Consider the following 19,652-nt stretch of genomic DNA (forward strand, 5'->3'; position numbering starts at 1 on the left):
ATGTGCTTTGGGGCTCCATTAAAAAAAAAAAGCTGATTTATTCAAATATTACATAAGTGACTTATGTACATGATTCACATTAGTAGGGAGTAGAAAAGGAAAGCCTAGTAAAAAATATTGAAGGCCTTATAATTCACAGTTTACAAGCTGTATAGGTATTTAATCAAAAAGCCTTTTTCTTCTGTGAAGTAGTATAAAATATTTATATTTACAAAAGAGAAAACTAATAATTATGTAGAACAACAGATGTAGAACTAATAAATTAGATCTAATAAATGCAAGACAATAAAAATATTTTATTTTCCTTTTAAGCAGCTGCAATGCACACAAAAGGAAAGTTCTAAGTTCATCTACTTTCTGCTAAGCTCCATAGTCAACATTTAAGTGCAAATGTTCACTAGTTTTGTATAAGGATGAGAAGCTGCTGTAGGGACCAAAAAGTGGGTCTTAATAGCCAGTCTAAATTATTGAAGGTGGGACACTTTCAGGGGAAAAAGTAGTTCAGAAAATCAAATGAAAGACAACTTGAATGAAAGACAACTTTTAGTTTTGTTGATGTCCTTCCATTCTGCTGAATAAAATAAGGCATACTCTAATGTGTGTGTACAGCTAAATGTTGGGGCTCATATGAACACATAAGCTGCTATACAGTGTTAGACCACAGCCTCACATGCATTGCTGCCTTGTAATGCCAGCTGCAGATGTTTAGAGGGAAACATGAGAACAGGTCTCTTCTTCCTCCAGAATGCATCCAACAAAAATTCTGGCAATCTGCTGGTTGGGAGTTCTTGGGGTAGAGGCTGAATATGGATCTTCATCTTTAGGATCCAGACACTGATTTTCTTTTGTAGGGCTTAAACTCAACTTGTTACGCATATGAAGGTTATTAGTTACCCTCAATGCAAAAAGTATAGATTCAGCGGTATAAAGAAGTGTGTGCACATTTATCACATAGCTTAAAGACATGTTATTTATACCTCAGTTGTTTTATCACACCTGGAACTATCTAGATTAGTTTTGCGTTTATTTGCTCTCATCCAGCAATCCAAATGGTACAGCAGATGAGATTCCCCATGTAGCTTTGCTGTTCACTTTGTGTCACTTTTTAAGGTGTATTACCACTAGCATTAGGATCATAAAGCTGTAGTCAATTGCTATGTAATTTCAAAAGTTGAGTTTGAAATGCTCTAGGGCTATTATGCTTGGGCTAGCAACGTGAAGCACTGACTGAAAATGGTGAACGTTTTGTTCAGATCTCTATAGCTTTTAAGGATCTCTTCTTTCTGAATGATTCTACTTCATCAGACAGTTTTAAATGTCTCACTGCAGCAAAACTGATACTGTCATTTTTTGAGCTGATACTAGTAAAGGAAGGACAACTTCATTTAGGCTCTATCCATTTGACTTTCTGTATGGTTGAAAACAGATATTGGTGTTTGCTATTGGGCACAGTAACTGCATGTTTCCTATTCTTCATAAACTTTCTGCAATCAGAAACAGTAGCAGCTGTAGCAACAGCTGAATTATTTAATGTGGTGTTTGAGACACCACATCCTAAAGACTTCGAAAGTTCCCAGAAAAGGAACTGTGAAAACAGTCTGTTACACATCTTAAATGGGAGGAACAATGAGAGACTCTTCTGTCCCAACTTCTCTGATTATGTACAACATTCTAACACTTGGGATCCTTCTGGAGGAACACAGCTTTACAATGACATAATTATGTAGTGATATTATGATTAATTTGTTTGCTAAAACATTTCATGAGAAAAGCGTGTCACGCCACACTGAGTTTTCAAGTTTGTTTTAGCTTGCATAAGTTCATAACAAGCAGCATTTTGTGCTAATGGGCCATCATCTTGAATTCGTCACAGAGAAATCATGCCTGTTTTTTTGGTTTGGTTGTTTTTGTTTTTATCCAAGTAGACTATTACAGAATCACAGAATCACAGAATGACCCGGGTTGGAAGGGACCTCAAGGATCATGTAGTTCCAACCCCCCTGCCTAGCAGGGCCACCAAACATACACCTTTACTAGATCAGGTTGCCCATAGCCCTGTCCAACCTGGTCTTGAACACCTCCAAGGAAGCCAACAGAAGCCAAAAACTCAACTTGATAGGGCTTTTGTCTTTTTTGTCCTGTATCTAGAACTGAAGGCACCCAAGGGTCTTTATTTCAGGCATTTCCATGATACTACTGAACCTACAGTGAATGAAAATGTAATGGACAGTTCTCTACATTTACTAAAGTAAAAACTCCCTTACTAAAGGTCTTTTTTTTTTTTTTTTTAAATAAATTGATATTAAGAGAAGCAATTTTAATCAGGATCTGATTATCATTGCAATGATACTGAAAATAATTACAGAATGAATAATATCATAAAGACTCTTAGTCATACCTCAATAAAAATTTTCATGTTCAAATAGAAGAATAGGAAGTCAGGCTTTAATTAAGATTCTGATATGATAAATGTGTCTGAAAATACAACAGATGTTTAAAAGACTATTTACAGGCAGCTAAAAGTTGAATGTAATTGTGAATTGTATTTTTTTTAACCACATGTCAGAGCACTGGTTTTTGGTGTCTGTTTGGTCTTCCATAGTTCTGAGTTGCAGTATTTACAGATTACTTTACTTAATTTTTCACCAGATACTTGTATAAATTGGTGGGAGGTTTTTCAAGATGTGTTAGCAAGCATCAGTTTCAAATGCAGAAGTTTTGATGCTGTGACAAAGCTGGACTGGGAGGACTGTGCTAAAAAGGGGTGATAAAATTGTCTGACTGGTGACAAAGAAGACCATGGGAGTGGTATTTGGACCTATGAAGTTGAATGCACACCAGGTAGAAATGACTAAGGATAATGGAAACAGGGTGTGACAATTTGCATATAGCTGAAACATTTATGAATGAACTAATAGTGGACATTTTGTGCTGGAAGAGCAAGCAGACTCAGAGGTGAATTTTAGGCTTAAATGAGGTAGAGGTCAGAGTAGAAAACTGCTTTCTGCTCTTGTCTTTCAGGTCTAGGTTTCATTAAAAAGATCGTACTGTCAAAACTGAGTGAGTTCTGAGGATCAGGGAAACAGGGAAAAGGAAAAGCCATGAAATATTATTTCTTGGGCTTCCAAGAGCAGAGCTGTATTTAAGAGGTATAACTCAAGTAAAGGAGAATATCTGAAAATGACTGAACTTACTGGGGCTCTTTAATTATGTAGTATGCATTTTGCCTTCATTAAACAATTTTTAAGATAAAAATGATTCAGTCAGTAAATGGGTGCTCATAAAATTCTGCTTAAGATCAGAACTGAAAAATTAAGAGAAAATGCATTAATTATTATTCAAGAGGGGGAGAAGAAATTATCAGATGGTTCAGATAAGGAAATACTTAGGTTGTTAGCACTGAAAAAAATACATGGAACATCTACTTTAATTACCAAACTGAACATAGAAGGAATACTATGTAGTTTATGTTTATCAGTGGCCTTACTGCTGTATGTCATACATGTTAACATCAATAATTGAGAACTGAGATTTTTTTTTTAAACCAGTGATTTTGCAACAGAGTATATCACTATGTACTTGTGTTGTACTCCTTTGCTTTGTTACTTTAACTGATCCAAAGTGATGTGGTCTAGCTTGCACCAGTAAAGATCCAAATTCCTCCAGGACTGATTTTCTATAGGCTGTTGGAATAGCAACTTTTATAGATGCTAAACCAAACATAAGTTATGAAATGCAAAAGCCTTTTCCATACAGCATTATACTAAAAGCAAGAATGTTAATAACTGTGAGGTACTTGTTACTATATTATTAGTTTTGCTGGATTCTGTATTTTTTATGTTTGCTAATTTGGTTCTATGGTTTGCACTGCTGGTTTGTTTTCGGCTGATGAAGCTTTAAAAATCCTTTGTGCAAGTGGCCTTTAGTCTAATGCAGAAGAGCTCCAGCTCATAATGTTGTTAACCAGCTATACTGTTTTATACAAGCCAACTGCCTGTTTTCCTTAATGCTGTAACAGATGAGATCAACAATTCTCCTGTGGAGGGCTGGGGACATTTAAGAGTGCTGCAGCATGAAGCTTTGACTCAGCCTACCCTTATCACACATTCCTCTCCCAGGTCTCTAAACAGGATTAGCTAGCAAGGCAGTTGTCCTATCTGAAAATGTAGCGCCGTTATTGAGAAAGAGGGGCATATTGTTCCACCAAGTAGAACGTGCATGCAAAATAACCTGGCAGCTACCCAGAATCTCTGTAAAAATCAGTATGTTCTATATATAGGCTCACAGAGACAGAAAGCACTTGTTGGTTGTGCTGGGCGCTTCACCAGCAGATCTGCAGTATATTTTTCAGGTGAATCTGTTTGTTTGGGCGGCTTGGCTACAAACTAACATCCTTTTGTTGTCTTTCTGAAGAATATCAGGTTTCTTTGCCAGCAGTTTTCTTCCAGGAGCTTTGTCTCACTTCCATTGCCTCTCCCCCACAGCTGTCTTCCAGAGTTCCCAGTTGTACTGCACACACTAAAGCCTTTCATTGAGCTAGCATTCTGTTTTCCAGCCCTATTAGGATATATCAGTCCTCGCCTTGTGGTCAAAATCTGTTTGGCTTGATCTGATCAAGAGCTACACAGACATCTTTTAGCAAAACAGAACATTGTTGCAAAGTACTTGCTCGCTCAGTCAAAACATCTCATCTTGAAGACTATTTTTCCCATAATGCAGGGCTGGAAGATCTGTCAGTTCTTACCCTAATCAGACTTTCCAGGATTTGCAAGCTCTCCTATTGGAAAGGCATTCAGCTGCCCTTTGAGTTGTGAAGCTTGAAACCCCAGTTTGTGTGGGGCTGCCAGCTGAACACATGGAGCTGTGTCTTAAGCCTAAGTGCTAAGAGATGAGCAGGGAACTTGGAGTTCCTTTCTTTTCCCTGCTTTATGGGATGCAGTTTCCATTGCCTCTAGAGGCAGTTTACCAATCTAATAAATCTCCCTGACCTGTATTAGGCAGTTATTCTCTCAACAGTCTTATTTCATAAATCATGTATATAACTAGGACCAACTACCAGTTAGGTACTGGATAAAAACAAAATTAGGATCTCTGTATTTCCTTCAATTTTCACATTTTTTTGCATTCAGACTTCTGTGCTGAAACAAGTAACTTTTGCTAATCCGTATTTCTTTGTACCTGCTTACTGAACAAACTAGTCAATATGTGCATTTAATATTTGGATAGGAAAACATAAATACTCATGCAAATGTAAATATCTATTTGAAAATGTCTGGCTTGTACAGCAAGAATATTGTTTCTGTTCTGTTGTTCCAATTTCAAATACAAAAATCTGTTGGGTTGAAACTCTGGATATCTTTCACCAAGTGGCATTGAATCTATGTGTAACTGCACTAATTATGGAAGAAAACAAATCAAATGCATAGATATAAATGTTTTGGTGCAAGTCAAATTCTGTCATATAGGCTTAGTTTAGTTTCATTAAATCATTAGTATGCAAGGCCTGCAATAGCAATGTGTGATTTCCAATAGAGGTACCATGCTAAGAGGTTGGAACAGTCTTTAGTGGCACTGTAATATGTCAGGAGCTTCTTCCATTCTGTTCACTGTAATGCTGAAAACAGCAATGCATTAGAAATGAATTGCTGTAAGTATTGTGGTCAGTGCATTAGCTCTCTAACTTAATGCTCAGAACCTATTTTGCTAAAGTGTTCTTACAGGAAATCATAATATACATTTTCATTTTTTTGATCAGAGCTAAAATAAAGCTGTTCAACTGAAAAATGCTTGGAAATTCTCCCAGTGGAAACACTATCTCAAGATTCATCACCCACGAGAAAGAATACCAGTTAGCTTTAAGGTGAAACCATTTTACCCAAATTTAAACATACAAGGCAGCAGAACTCATGATAAAATGCTAAAAGGCTGTTTCAAAATGCCAGTGGATTGGTTAGACTGCATTTAGCTGTGGTTTCCAAGCAACCATTGAACGGCAGTGAGCACAGACCAATTAATTCATTGGGTATCTTACAATGAAACTAACTGTAAGGAGCAGTTGGTAAGATGCCATATTGTTGTGATGACTGAACCACTCAAAAACCTGTGGAAAATCCTCAGATTCTGTAAAAATAGAGAATGAGGATCAAACCTGCATCAGAGACAGTGGTGGCATATTCTACAACATGGCTTGACCAATTCAAAGCATCTTACAAGCTTCCTTATAACCCATGCACCTGAATGTTGTTCTCAGAGAGGCTGATTTAAGGCAAAAAGATCTTTGAGTACCTCTGCACCTTGAAACAGCTGGCGATGGGTGGATGCCTGGGGTTATGAGTTTAGCTGATTTCAGGTGCCTTCACTGTTAGCATCTTAAGGATTTACATTTTTCTTTCACCTTACCCTAATTTCTCTATTCATTTCACTCCATTGAGGAGTGATTTGTTTCTTGGTAGGCATTCATATCCCCCTTGTCCTAGTAAGGTCAAGTTCTGCTCTTCCTGGCATGTTGCAATATCCAGCTATATTCTGCTTTCATTCTCTTTTTCATTTATCTCTCGACCTGGCCTGTTTTTCAGTTAAGTCACCAATTACTTTTCAGGCTCCTTGATTGTCTTGTGTATTTAATTTAAGTCATCCTTCTATGTAATCTGGCTTTCTCCATTTTGTGATGCTGTGGAAATTCTTGTCTGTGCCATGAGAAAGTCTGCAGCTTTGCTTTGTCTGGTGGTTGTGCACCTTTGCCTTTGCCATGGCAAAGTGCACCATGCCTTTGACTTGGAAGAAGCTCTTGACATATTACAGTGCCACGAAATGACATGGTTTAGTGGGAGCTATTGGTAATAGGTGAACAGTTGGACTGGATGATCTCTTAGGTCTTTTCCAACCTTGGTGATTCTACAATTCTACGCTGTAGACATTTGAGAGCTCCAAGGAGCTGCTTTTTATTTTTTTTTGTCTTTTTTTTTTTTTTTTTAAGCCTTTTCAATATGCTATTTTTACCTTCACAAGATTAATTGATTAATTTTCAAATTAGATTGAAGAGCTTTTGTGATAAGTAGGAGTCATAATAAGCTGTAGTGGTGATTAATATGTGTCTAGATACTACATCTGAATTTCAAGGAATATTTTTTTACTAACAATGCTTGTGCATTTTTATTTCTATAACATTTATTCTTTCTGATATGTTTCTGTCCTGAACTTTTTTTTTTCATTTTTGCTTCTGGCTTTTTCCTCTCTTCTACAATGTGTGTTTTCTCAAATGGATCTAGAACAGCATTTTTATTATACTGACAAGAACAGTAGCACCTCTGTAGACTGTCCTACAGCAAAGGCATGACAGAATAAATGATCTTAAATAAATAACTTCCATGGTTTCTATGTATCCAATCATTCAGTTCTTCTCTGAGAGAGGCAGGTGCTCTGGCAAACCACTGCTTCACACGACATTTGAGACCTAAAACAGATACTAGCAGGACAGGTGTGATTGTTATTTTGCCTGCCATGGTTTAGGCTTTGAACCCCAATCCCAAGTGCATGATGAAATAGGCATTGTAAACTACAGAGGATTGATAGATCAGCATTACTTGAATTTCAGTGAGTTACGCCTGTTTGTCTGTTCTACGTGGTCAAAGTAGTAGTGGTCACTTTTTTGATCAAAGAATTTGGATACTACTTGTGACTTGTGGAAAGACTGGGGCACAGATGGCCCAAACTCTGTATTTCTGTTACCTACGTATGAGATAGGAATACATATTTGCTCTACGTTTTTTTAATGTGTAATTTATGCTGACAGTCTTTGGGACAGAAAGTTGAACTTGCTACAGTTGTAAATATATTCTCACAAAAAGCCATACTAGTTGATAATGGAGTGGCATTTACTACTGTATAATCTAGATTTTTTCTCTATCACTTTGCCTTTTATTTTACGCCTATTATCAAGGTCTGTGGTGACAGAACAAGGTGAAATGTTTTCAAACTCAAAGAGGGATGATTTAGGTTAGATATAAGAAAAAGATCTTCTATAATGAGGGTAGTTACTGAAGAAGGTTGCCCAGTGATGCCCCATCCCCTGGAGACTTTCAAGGCAAGGTTGGATAAGGCCCTGGTAAAACTGATCTAGCTGTGGTGTCCCTGTTCATTGCAGAGGTGTTGGACTACATGGCCTTCAGTGGTCCCATTCAACTCTAAGGAGTCTATGATTCTATGATTTTATTTAATAAGCCAAGTGATAAGTGATAATGCAGAAAAGGAGGCATAATAACAAAGGCAGACATGAGGTTCTCAAATTAGAAATTAGTAGCAACAGATTACTAAAAACATGACTAATGTTATGAGACTAACATTTTTCCAAACTGCTACAAAATAATCCTGCAAGCAAATTGTACGTGTCTAATTAACTATAATAAGTATCCAGACAGCAATTACAATTCATGCTTTATTCTATGAAAATATTTCTATAGAAATACCACACTGAAAATGAAGGAAGCTGGCGATAAATTGTGACTTTCAGCTCTAGACAGCTGTTCCCTGAGGGTTATTGTTAGACCAACAACACGCCAGTGCTATACAAAATAGCCCACTGCCTAAGTGGAAGGAAACACTAGTGACAAATGTGGTATTCAACAGAGCTGGGTATTATGGAGGTCAGAGTCCTTGGCTGATGGGAGGGATAGACCTTGCCAGAAGTGCCAGCTAGTAAGTGAATGTGTTGAATAAATATCAATGAAAAATGTGCCTACAGAGAAGCAAATGTTTTGCTTTTTTTATTACCGAAATTAAGTGGGCAATAACTATCCAAAAATACTATTTGAGCTCTTCAGAGCCATCTCTCTAGTTTTTAATGCCAAAAAGTATTTTGGAATATTTCTCAATTTTCGGAATTTCAAGCATTTTTGTAGAAATGGTGATCCTTATTTTAATAACCAGTTCATCACGTGGCACTCTGGAAGTTGTGTGAATTCTCTGGGCAGTTACCTGTTTCCCATCACTGAGATGCAGTGACATTAAACAGCAAAATGTAACATTCCTCTAAACTATGGTTTAGAGAAATCGTACTATTTGCTCAGAAGCCCATCTATGCACCTGAAAAGAGAACCCCAGGACAGTGTTTGTTGCTAAAATGTGCAATACAGAGTGTGTTTGCCTCTGTTATTAAAGGAGCTGTTGGTAGAGGATGTTTACTAATACTATCACCTTCTTGGACCCTGTTCCAGGTGGGATCCCATTTGTCCTCACAGGAGAGTTTTTCCAGCAGTCTCAGAGGCCGGCCGCATTCATGGTAGCTGGGACAGTCAACTGGCTCTCCAACTTTGCAGTCGGACTGCTCTTCCCTTTCATTCAGGTACTCAACATGCTCAATCCTTGATGTGCTACAGCTGTTTGCTGTACCATATAATGTTTGAATAGTAATTTTCTGGTAATAGGAAATGTCTTTTCATTGAACTGAATGAAATTCCTGCTGTGTTTACGATGCATTTTAACTGTGCTACCCTTATATCATCCAAATGTCACAGGAAAAATCATCCTGTGAAAAAAATAGCAAATATTTTAGCAGTGAACAACCCTAAATGGCAAGTTACCAAGAGAAGTGCTATAGCAATGCAATCTGATGTGATGGCTGTGTCTGTAAGTCAGACTGTCCTTGCTGCCTGCAGTCATTGTGCCATCCAGCTTCAGGTGTATCTGGTGCTATGAGGATCCTTATTATTCTCTTTGGTGAATAAATTCTCTTTGGTTTTCCCTCTGTCTGAGCTTCTTGAAATGGTTCCTTCAAGCTGCACCTAGTTTCTGTCGCCTTCCTCGAGCTCACATAAGCTTCACGTGCAGTGAGTTGCTTCTTTATTTCCTAGGCTGAACTATTTGCATGGAGGTCTGAGGTCAGTTTCACTAAGAGCTGCCCAAAAACTAGTGTTTGTATTTTAACAGCATGTACTTATAGTCCAAAAAACTAAAATTTTAAATAAAAATAGAATAAAATGTACACAAAATAGCATTCCCCCTGCTTCCTACAAATGCCTCATTACAGTTGATGTACAGCCATCTGCCGACGGAGGCTTATAGCAGATTTTCATCCAAAACCACACTGATGGCCTTTTCCTGATCGTGAGCTTCTCCCAGGACCACCCCCAATCTCTGAAGATCTCATGAACGCTACTTGTCTATCTTCAGAGCTGAAGGAGAGCTGATCAGTCCCTTGAGAAACCATACTCAAATTCTTTAAGGAGCCATCCAGCTTGAATGATAACATTTTCAGTGTGAAGCTCAAAACTACAGGACAAGTACAGAATTTCTGATTAGTTGTTTAAAATGTACAGAGGACAACATAAGGTGCAGTGAAGGGTATAAAGGGGAAAGAGCCTTCTAGCATACTTTCAGGTCCTCACTAGCAAAAGAGATTTGAGATTATCACAAATCTATTAATTTCGATTAATGAGATTTTAATAGTCAGCAAGGAAGTATTATTGCTGATTGTGCTTTCTAAAAACTGAAGATTAAGCGATGCATTGTTATATGCAGAACAGCAGTATTTGCAGATACTGTAAAAATATGTTTTACTCTAAGCCTGTATAAGTTAACTATCATTTGAGAGTGAAACTGCTTTTATTAAGTAGTTCTGTTGGAAATCATCTGTCTGAGGGAATTTATGGGAGAACGTGAAAGAATTATAAAATCTGACCCTTGGTCTACATTTGACACAATTTAAAATTTCTTTTAAAAGGAAAATGACTTTAATCATTTTGATTACTTGGATCACCTTCAAAAGTTCACGAGTATAAAGGCTGTCATTCTTCCAAACTGCGCTACTGTTAACATTAACTTCAATTCCACTCCCCAGAGCTGGAAGTGTTAAGGGTTTGTTTTAATGCTTAGTGAAATCTGTGAGTGTTCTTTACCAGTCTTATAGCTCAGATAAAGGACTTGCTGGTTCAAACATTTCATGTGAGATATTCAAAAGCAGGTAGAATTGATATCATTAATTTCCCACTGAGGTCATTGGAACATCTATCAAATTAAGCAGAGAAACAATTAGACAAATCCTACATGTTTTTGAAAACTTCACCTTAGTCATCAGCATCAATATGAATTTACTCAGCTCAGGATTCTCCCTGTAATGTAACCTTTCTGTTCTGCTAACCCCCTCAATAGGTCTGCTATTTAAAAAGGTCCTCAGTAAATTCAAATATAAAGGCAAACTACAATTTCTATTTATTTCACATGCACATTAATGCTTTTTGAGTGTTTCTGTATACATCCACATGAAGTTTGCTATTGCCTTGGGAAATCTTTGCATCATAAAAATTTCCCTTTATATGATTACAGGAATACCAGTTTAATTTTAATGAAGAAAATTATGTTTCCATATTACAGAGATTTTGGATTTTAAAAAGAAATTTTAAAAGCAACCTATAGATGAAAGCAGTGTTATTCAGACTATGATTTTAAAACCTTCTTTACAAGATCAAACTATAACATCTCCTCATTCCCTAACTTTCTCTTTTCTTTCTGTTTCAGTCAGCTTATTTTCAGAATTCATCTTGTATTTCACCTGACCCTTTATAGAGTGGCAATAGCCTTTCCTTAGCTTAGTTTTGCAATTCTAAGACAGAAAAAAATCTTTAAAATGTCTTAATGGAATGAACGAATAATCCTCTCTGTGTATTTAAGTGCTAATCTGATTGCTTGAGAGACAGCATTTCTGTGATCACTGGCACACTTCCACAATATTATCCCAAACTCCTGGGGAAAAAAAATATATTAACATTAGAGTTATTTTTAAAATCACCTGGTAGTTATTATTGCAAAGGCCACCAGTTAATTAGTGTGCTTAGATTTTCTCCACTCAACCATCAGTAAAAATACGTAATATAATAAAACACTGGCTTGAGTCACACATGAAAACATAATGAAATGTGAAAATCCACTATACAAATCAATTTTTGCAACATATTTAAAATGTAGCTACTATTCCAATCCTCATCACTGCCTATTGAAAGCACTGTTTGTGCAAACAGTCAGAACTGAGCTTAAAATTACGACTGATGCTGTAATGAATTTACAAGAACACCTGATACTGTGACATTAGTAGGTCTCAAACTGCACATTTTGTGAATATAATCCTATAAAGATTTTTTAAAGCACTTTATTACATGGCAGCCTACTTGGAAAGCATGTAAAAGTGCAACAATTCTGTTTTATTTGTTTCTGTCAGGTCAGTCTTTCAAAATCTGACCTTTTAATACATGAAATCATTTTAGAAAATGTAAAGGAGCCCTCCAGATACACAGTGTCTTGAGATCTAAAGTAAGCCTTTGCATCATGGGAAAGGGAGCCCAAGAGGTCTTTGAGCCAACCTCTTGCTCAGATAGGATCAGCTGTGAGGTCAAACCAGGTTCTTAGGTCTTTGTCCAGTTGTGTCCTAGAAACTTCCAAGACTTGATTGCTGTGATAGTTTTTAACTGTCAGTTTCCATTGAAATGGAATGGATTACTTGAACAATTTCTACACTGGATCACTGAAGTTCACACTTAAGATGTATATATATCACAGTCCTCCACATGAACTAAGCAGTAACATGAACTAAGCAGTCAGAAGGGGTTAGTTCAGCTAACAGCTTGAGCTGGGAGATGTTTTGATCCTCAACTTAGTTTAGAACATTTGCAGGCATATGAGACCCACCTGCAGTTACTTCCCCATCCTCTGTTTAGCTGGGTCCAGGTCCAGTTGACGAAGCACTGAGAATGCATGCTGTATTTTCAGGTGCTGCTTCAAAAAGGAAGTTAGGCAAACCTTTTGAGACTGTTGTGTATTTGTAAAGCTATGGGAAGGAATTGCAGCTTGACCATCACTGGAGATCTATAAAAGACATATAACAGACATGTAGACAGGTGTCCAACATGAACTGAGACAACCTTTCTAATGGCATCTGTGTTCCTGGTTTCTCATGATTTTATTGACATTTGAAGCCTTCGTAAGAGGAAGTTTCTCATTAAGTGTACACAGAAAGTGTTTCAGAAGGCTCTTTTCAACTTTTTTTTGTTGCTGTGTTACTAAAACTATTCCACCTAGAGAAAAAACATGAAGTAGGAAAGGCTGACTGTGAATGACAGAAGACAGAGAAAAAAATAGTTATTTTCTTCGTTTCAAAAGGATCAGAAGGTGTTAAACTTTTCAGAATTATCAGAGGATATTGTGAATTTCCCAACAACTTGAGCAGGAAAATTTGAGGGATCTCTAACCTGAAGGCCTTCAATGTTATATTAGTCATCCTTCTGCAAGCTTATTGCTGCTTAATATATTTTCTTTTTTATGGATAATAAGAGGAAACAGATCATTTTCCCTGTGGCAGAAGTGATTCATTGCAAAGAACAACAAACAAAACATACAAAACAATAAACCTGACCAGAGGAACCCATGTATCTCTTCTGCATCTCTGTTTTCTAACACACTGGTGTGTGTTTTTGTGCTTGAAATTCTAAATTTCCCCTGAAGAACTGATGTAGCTTTCAAACTTACCAATTAGTTATACAGTGACAAATATTAAATTGCATCTATTCCTGCATTAAATTTAACTGGTTTCACCCGTCATCTATCAGATGGTTTGTTGCAGATTGTTAAATCTTCTGCTGAACAGAAGAGAGTGAAGGTTTTCATAGGTTTTTAGTTGTTGACTGAAGAGCACAAGTGAATATATTTCAGGTGTTGGCATTTCTGTAAGCTATTCACGAACCATAAGGAGCTCATCCTTCTGTGTGGCATTTATTACAGTCCTAAGAACTTCTTAAACAGAGGAGTGATCAATAGCTAAATAACACGTAATACAAACATGCTTGCTTGCACATGAGCCTCCTGCTCTCTCTTTCTCACAGGTGCATCCATAAACAGAAATTATTTCCCAAACACTCAGATGAATAAAACCCTAATCTCATACATTTACAAGCAGATATAGACACACACCTACTAATGTAATCAGACTCAAAACTATTATTTGTGGGCATTTTTTGGCATCACCACTCTAAATCTGCAGTTCTATTTTATGCTGCCAGATAGAAAATCTGCGACCTTTTCTATCTTTTCTGGAGCCCACAGTACAGGAATCTGTGAGTGAGTGATACCTGGTAGGAATGGCTATGCTCAGGAAGTCTGGATTGTGAAGGACAGGACAATATAGTAAATAAGAAATATGAGTGTTTACATGTGTGGAAATAGATGCCATGAGCTGAAGCTAGCAGATGAGACAACAAACTACAGCAGAAGAAAAATGCTTGAAAAGCTCTAGTAGTATTCAGCAAGTGTTCAGCTGTTACTCCTCAAAATGATTGCAGTGACAGCTTTCTGCACCAAGATAGGTCAGCAGGACATTATATCATGTTATCTCAGGAATGGTGTTGTTTTTCTAAAGTAGTGTAAAAATACAGAATTACTAAGAATTAGAAGTTAATTTCAGGACATGACAAGTGACTGTGCTTTTTTTACTGTATTCTAATCCATTCTTAATTCATATTTCAGTTTCTTCTCTTAGAATGTTATGGGGCACTTAATGACTACATGGTAAACCAATATTCTGCTGCAGAAGTTTTCTACCAGAGTAATTTCCTAGTCTAGAAGAAAGACTGCAGAGTCTCTTTTTTTAAGGTTCTACAATCATTGTGTATAAGGAGTGCATTTTCAAAAAATACACATTAAAATATCCTTGTGTATTTTATTGACATTGGAATATTTCAACAGATACACTAAATTACATCGTAGAATAACACACTTTCCCAGTAACACAGTGGAAACAGAAGCAATCCAGAGAGAAATGAAGGAAAACAGTCGTTTTTATCGGCCATGAATGTACTTGGCATTTGCCAGTTGATTCCATTAATATCCCATGCTAACTGTTTTGTAATAAGTATGTAATAAGGAGATTGGAGGAATTACCAGGGGTAACAGAGGAGTATTCAGATGTGCTTACAGGTCCACTAAGTGCAAAGCTGACTCTGCTCCTTGGTGGAGTTTGGCTTTTACTTGTGGTACTGTGAGGCTGCATGCCTACAGCAGAGAAAGATAGAGAAACTTGAGTAGTGCTGGGGAAACAACTGATGGAGATCTCAGATCTCTTCACATGGTTGTACTAGGAAATGATGTAGATCCCTGTCTAAATGACAAAGAACTGCCTAGCTGCCTAGAAAAAAAAAATAAATAAAAATAAATGAAAATTTGAATGGAATTCATTTACTATCTTTCTATCTTTTCCACCTTTCCAGGCCTACATACAGTCCTTGAGGACTGCAATGATTTTCTCCCTTTTACTTCTGCCCCAAGAGAAGCTTACGCTATTTCAATGGATAATATTTCTTATTCTCTTGAAATGTGTTTGCAGCAAGCCTGAGGCAATAGTTCTACAAGTTGCATGGTGTTCTGCAGACATTTGACAGAGCAGTAGCATAGAATAGCTCATTTTTGCAGGGACTAATAAACATCAGTGTGCAGTTTTGAGTGTTTTGTCTGGTTCTAAAAAGCATTTTTTTACAGAGTCATAGTATTTCTATTTATCTATTTACCATCATGTACTTTTCTGTTCTGTTTCTTTGTAGAACTGTAGATTGAGGCATGTTGATAAGCAAATGTATATTGTGTTGTAGATCTGAGAGATGAACACTCAAAGGTTTGCATATAATTCTTAAGTTGTAGTTGAGTGCTGACACTTCAGTTTGGTTAAACAACTGTCAGAAACAGCCTCTGCAATTCCTTTTTGGCTCACTGGCAGTGCAAAGGGCTGCACTTTTTTACTGTGGATAAGTCACTAGATGTGGGACAGGCTTCAATAATAAATGAGAAACTAACCCTCTGGTGTAGGAGGTCAGGGCTGGTGCTCCAGATGCTGATGCTGAAAGGCAGAGGCAGCTACTGAGGTAATAGAAGAGTAAAGCAAAGGGCTGTGTGGAAGGTCATATACCTGAAATAGTGAGCATTTTCACTAGCTGGCTTTTTAAGCACAGAATTCAAAGACAATACTGTTTTTCATACACATTCTTCATATGTAAGCTTTTTACTTATATTAGAAAAGAGAGATCTGAAAGTGGCAGAGTACAAATTATCACTAGCTCGAGATTAAGTAAACTTCAACTTTGTCTTTACACTTACTACAGTCTTGAAAGAATATCATGCTTTGATCTGTGATCCAGATGGGGCTCAGTATAATATGGAGTACTGCTGTCACACAGCTTGTTCAGATTGCTTACTACTGTGATACAAAGACCTATGTGTGTGTTTATTTTCCCCCTTTCAGAAGCTAATTTATTTCCCTCACTTATGTTATATGTATAAGTTCCTACTGGAGTCTCTTCTGAACTTCTGTGGTTTTTCACCCTTATTTTTACAAGAGAAAATAAAGCCAAACATCCACATGAATTACTGTTTTGTGGACCACTTTTTTAGTAAGGCATCAAACCATTATTATTTTATATAATTACCTCAAATATCCAATTGACTGTTACTGACTCAAAACTTCATGGTAACCCCCAAATGCAAGCATCCATTGCCATTGCCAAAAGTGCATAGACATTTTAAGTTGAGAATTTAGAGACTAGGAAGTTGAAAAGGTACATTTGCCTCCCACTTAAAGTTTGGATGGTGCTGAAGGAATCTCCTGCTTTTTTCAGCCTTGCAATTTAACTTTTAGGGCTGAAATTGTGTGTGTTTTCTAGGACTCCAACTCCACTATATTGAAAATAATTTTGTTATTGACTTCACTACTATGAAATGCAGAAGCAAATAAGAAAGCAAAGATGGAAGACAGAAAGTCCATATATGAGACCCAGCAGCAACTGATGGAGAAATCAGGCAGAGTTCAAAAAATATTGCTGTTCTGTAAATAAAAGCTCAAATGGAAATTGAAATGCATTGTCTAGAAACACATTTGTTTGTTTATGGATTATATTCCCAAGAGTAGTGAAAGCCTACAAAGGTAGTTCAGTAGGAAGGAATCACATTGGTATCACATTTGGAAAGAAATTCTGACATTTGCAGGGAGTGAAAAGTACTGTTTTAAAAATATTTATTTGGTAAGCTTGCTAAATCTGATTCAGAATTTGTTTATTTGTGCATTTCTTTTCTGTATATGCTCAGGAATGTAAGTTTTCCCATTTTCAGTGTAGCCGTTCTGCCTAGAAATTAATCTTTACCATAAAATGAGTTAAATCAGTAAGTAACTTTCTATTGCCTGAGGAGCAAATCTGGGGCAGTTGCTGTTTGGTTGCCTGTTGGTTTGTTTGTTTGTTTTATGAACCCTAGAGATCTCAAAATTTTAATGCTAGCTCTTTTGTTCATCGATTCTGAGCATTTTAAGTTCTAATGGTAAAAAAATTAAGTGTTCTTTAGCATTATGTTTAAAGAGAGATTGGGGAGAGATTGTTTAAGGAGAGATTGGGCCTGTACATTTTGCATAATGCCAATAGCAGACCTACACAATCTGAGAATATGTTAAATTTAAATCTTTAAAAGGATGGTGCTGTGCTGCACTTTGTTATTCACACACCTCAGTTACAGAGCTACAGGCCACTGTCTGAATCAGGTTTGATTTGCTGTGCTGAGGATCTGATTTGGCAGAATTGTTAAAGTGCTTTGATGTTAATTCCTTTTTGTGGTAATCAAATGCATTCCTTAAATGAATCATTTCCTGATTTCCAACTTTTCAGAGAATACAGAGCTTTGATCAGCTGCAGAAATATGAAGAGGATAAAAAATGAGTAATTCAACATTCAAGTGGCAGGACATTTATAGAAACATTGGGTTTTAAATAGGCTCCTTAGAAAGCCAATATGAAAATAGAAGGTGATGAGTTTAAAAGTTTATTCTTAACTTTAAAATATCCTGTGCATCCTTGAAAAAAAGCACTTTAAGTCTACTTTGAAGAAGATTTAGTAGCCTACTGACTAACTAGCAATACCCAGGGTGTACTCCTGGAGAGATGGCAGCAAAAATCATGTCTGCTCTTCTCATACCCTCTGCTGGGAGCCCAGGAAATCAGGCAGTCTTCCATAACCCATGGAAAACATGGTCCTTCAAGGGCATTTGTGTATCTGACCTTGACTCTGACTGACTAACTATGAACCTCTCAAGAGATGGAGCCTGCTTGTTCAGGAAACCTCCTGAAATATTTGGCAACTTTGAACCTCAGATGTTCATGCAGAAGAATGCACTGAAGAAGTAATGGAAAACAGATGGAAATACATGCTTCTATCCCTCATAATCATTGAAATAATTAACTTTTTGAATTTTATCGTGTGTTATCATTATTGTTATGTCTCTGAGAATGCACATGTCAGTAGAGGATTTTGAGACCATACCCAATGGGCCAAGTGCACAGAGTTGCAGAGTATCTGTACCTTGCATGGCCACTGAAGGCTTTCACTGAAATTTTTCCCCAGTTTTTTACTCCTACTCCAGTCCAACAGAACTCCCTCTCAGCCTGAGTGTGCAGTAAGTCAGTGCTCAGCCTCTTTCCAGCAGATTACCCTACCTTCAGCATCTCTTGACAGGAGCACAAGATATACTCGTCCATTCATTGATTCCTCCCTCTGGCACCAATCAATTCAGCATACATCAGGGAAAGCTAAAAAATGAATTAAAAATCTAGGCTGAGCTGTATCCCTTTCATGCCTCATTTAAGGTTTCTTTTGAGTTAGGATTCAAGATTTGATATTTACCTTCTGCTTTATTCTGTACTTCTGTCCTAATTCCTTTATCAGTGTGCAGTGCAGATAGAAGATTTCATGCTTAAAATGGGTAATGTAATTTGCATTCTTCTATTGCAGACACAGATTCAGAAGATATTAGCTGAACTCTGAGTTACAAAGGCTTATGAACGTTTGTCTTTTCTTTGTGTGTAAAATGATAACCTGCTTTAAAGAAATATTATGACTGAACACTAGCTGATGAGAAAAGTTACAATCATTTCATGATTGCCCTGTGGTGATCCTCTCCAGGAATTAAGGTTCCATCTTCCTGAACATTTGGAGTGCAAAGCAACAGTCTCTTCCTACAGAACTCATTAGCAGGATTTATAAGAAAGTATAATTTTTCTCTTATTCTCTGTGAAATTTCATCTGGAGGCCCTTGGGGGCAATATCTAAAAGGAAATGCAGAAATTAAGGACAGCAAGTTTATTACCAGTAATTGTAAATATATTATGTAAAATAATTGCAAATAAATCATGCGGTCATGACAGTATTCAGTGCAATTAGGAAAGGTTTCAGTGAGCACAAATCAAAGAAGTTAATAAACACCAATTCAAATAGTGGTCAGCAAGGAAATGATCAGGAGAGACAAAGCTGGGAGTAACCTGTGGCAGCATTACCAAGATGCACAGTGGACTGGTGGCCAGGCTAAGTAAAACTGGGCATTAATGGCTTGTTTGCATCAAGGAGAAAGTCTAGTTCAACAAACATCTTAAAATGGGAAAAACATAATTCTAGATTGTAACCCTACAATTGCAGTGAACAGTAATTTAACATGCAGAGAAGCCAGATGCAAAATTTGGATTTTTTTAACATGACAGAATGATTTATGAGGCACTGTGAAGTTATTTTTTCCTGTCTACTAAATTCATTTGCTTCTGCCTCTATATAAGCTTGAAAGCCGTATCAGTTTCCTTCCCAGAATATTTTTCC

At 37.0% G+C, this 19,652-nt stretch overlaps 1 protein-coding gene across 1 annotated transcript in view; it reads left to right on the forward strand.

Moving 5' to 3' along the window:
* Positions 1-19,652, forward strand: part of SLC2A9 (solute carrier family 2 member 9) — an 83,821-nt gene that overhangs the window by 58,951 nt on the left and 5,218 nt on the right. The window contains exon 12 of the mRNA XM_015862887.2: positions 9,213-9,340. Coding sequence (XP_015718373.1) covers positions 9,213-9,340 — 128 coding nt within the window. The remainder of the gene's footprint in view (positions 1-9,212; positions 9,341-19,652) is intronic.

Source organism: Coturnix japonica, chromosome 4 (assembly GCF_001577835.2).
Source record: "Coturnix japonica isolate 7356 chromosome 4, Coturnix japonica 2.1, whole genome shotgun sequence".
Classification (NCBI taxonomy): Eukaryota; Metazoa; Chordata; class Aves; order Galliformes; family Phasianidae; genus Coturnix; species Coturnix japonica.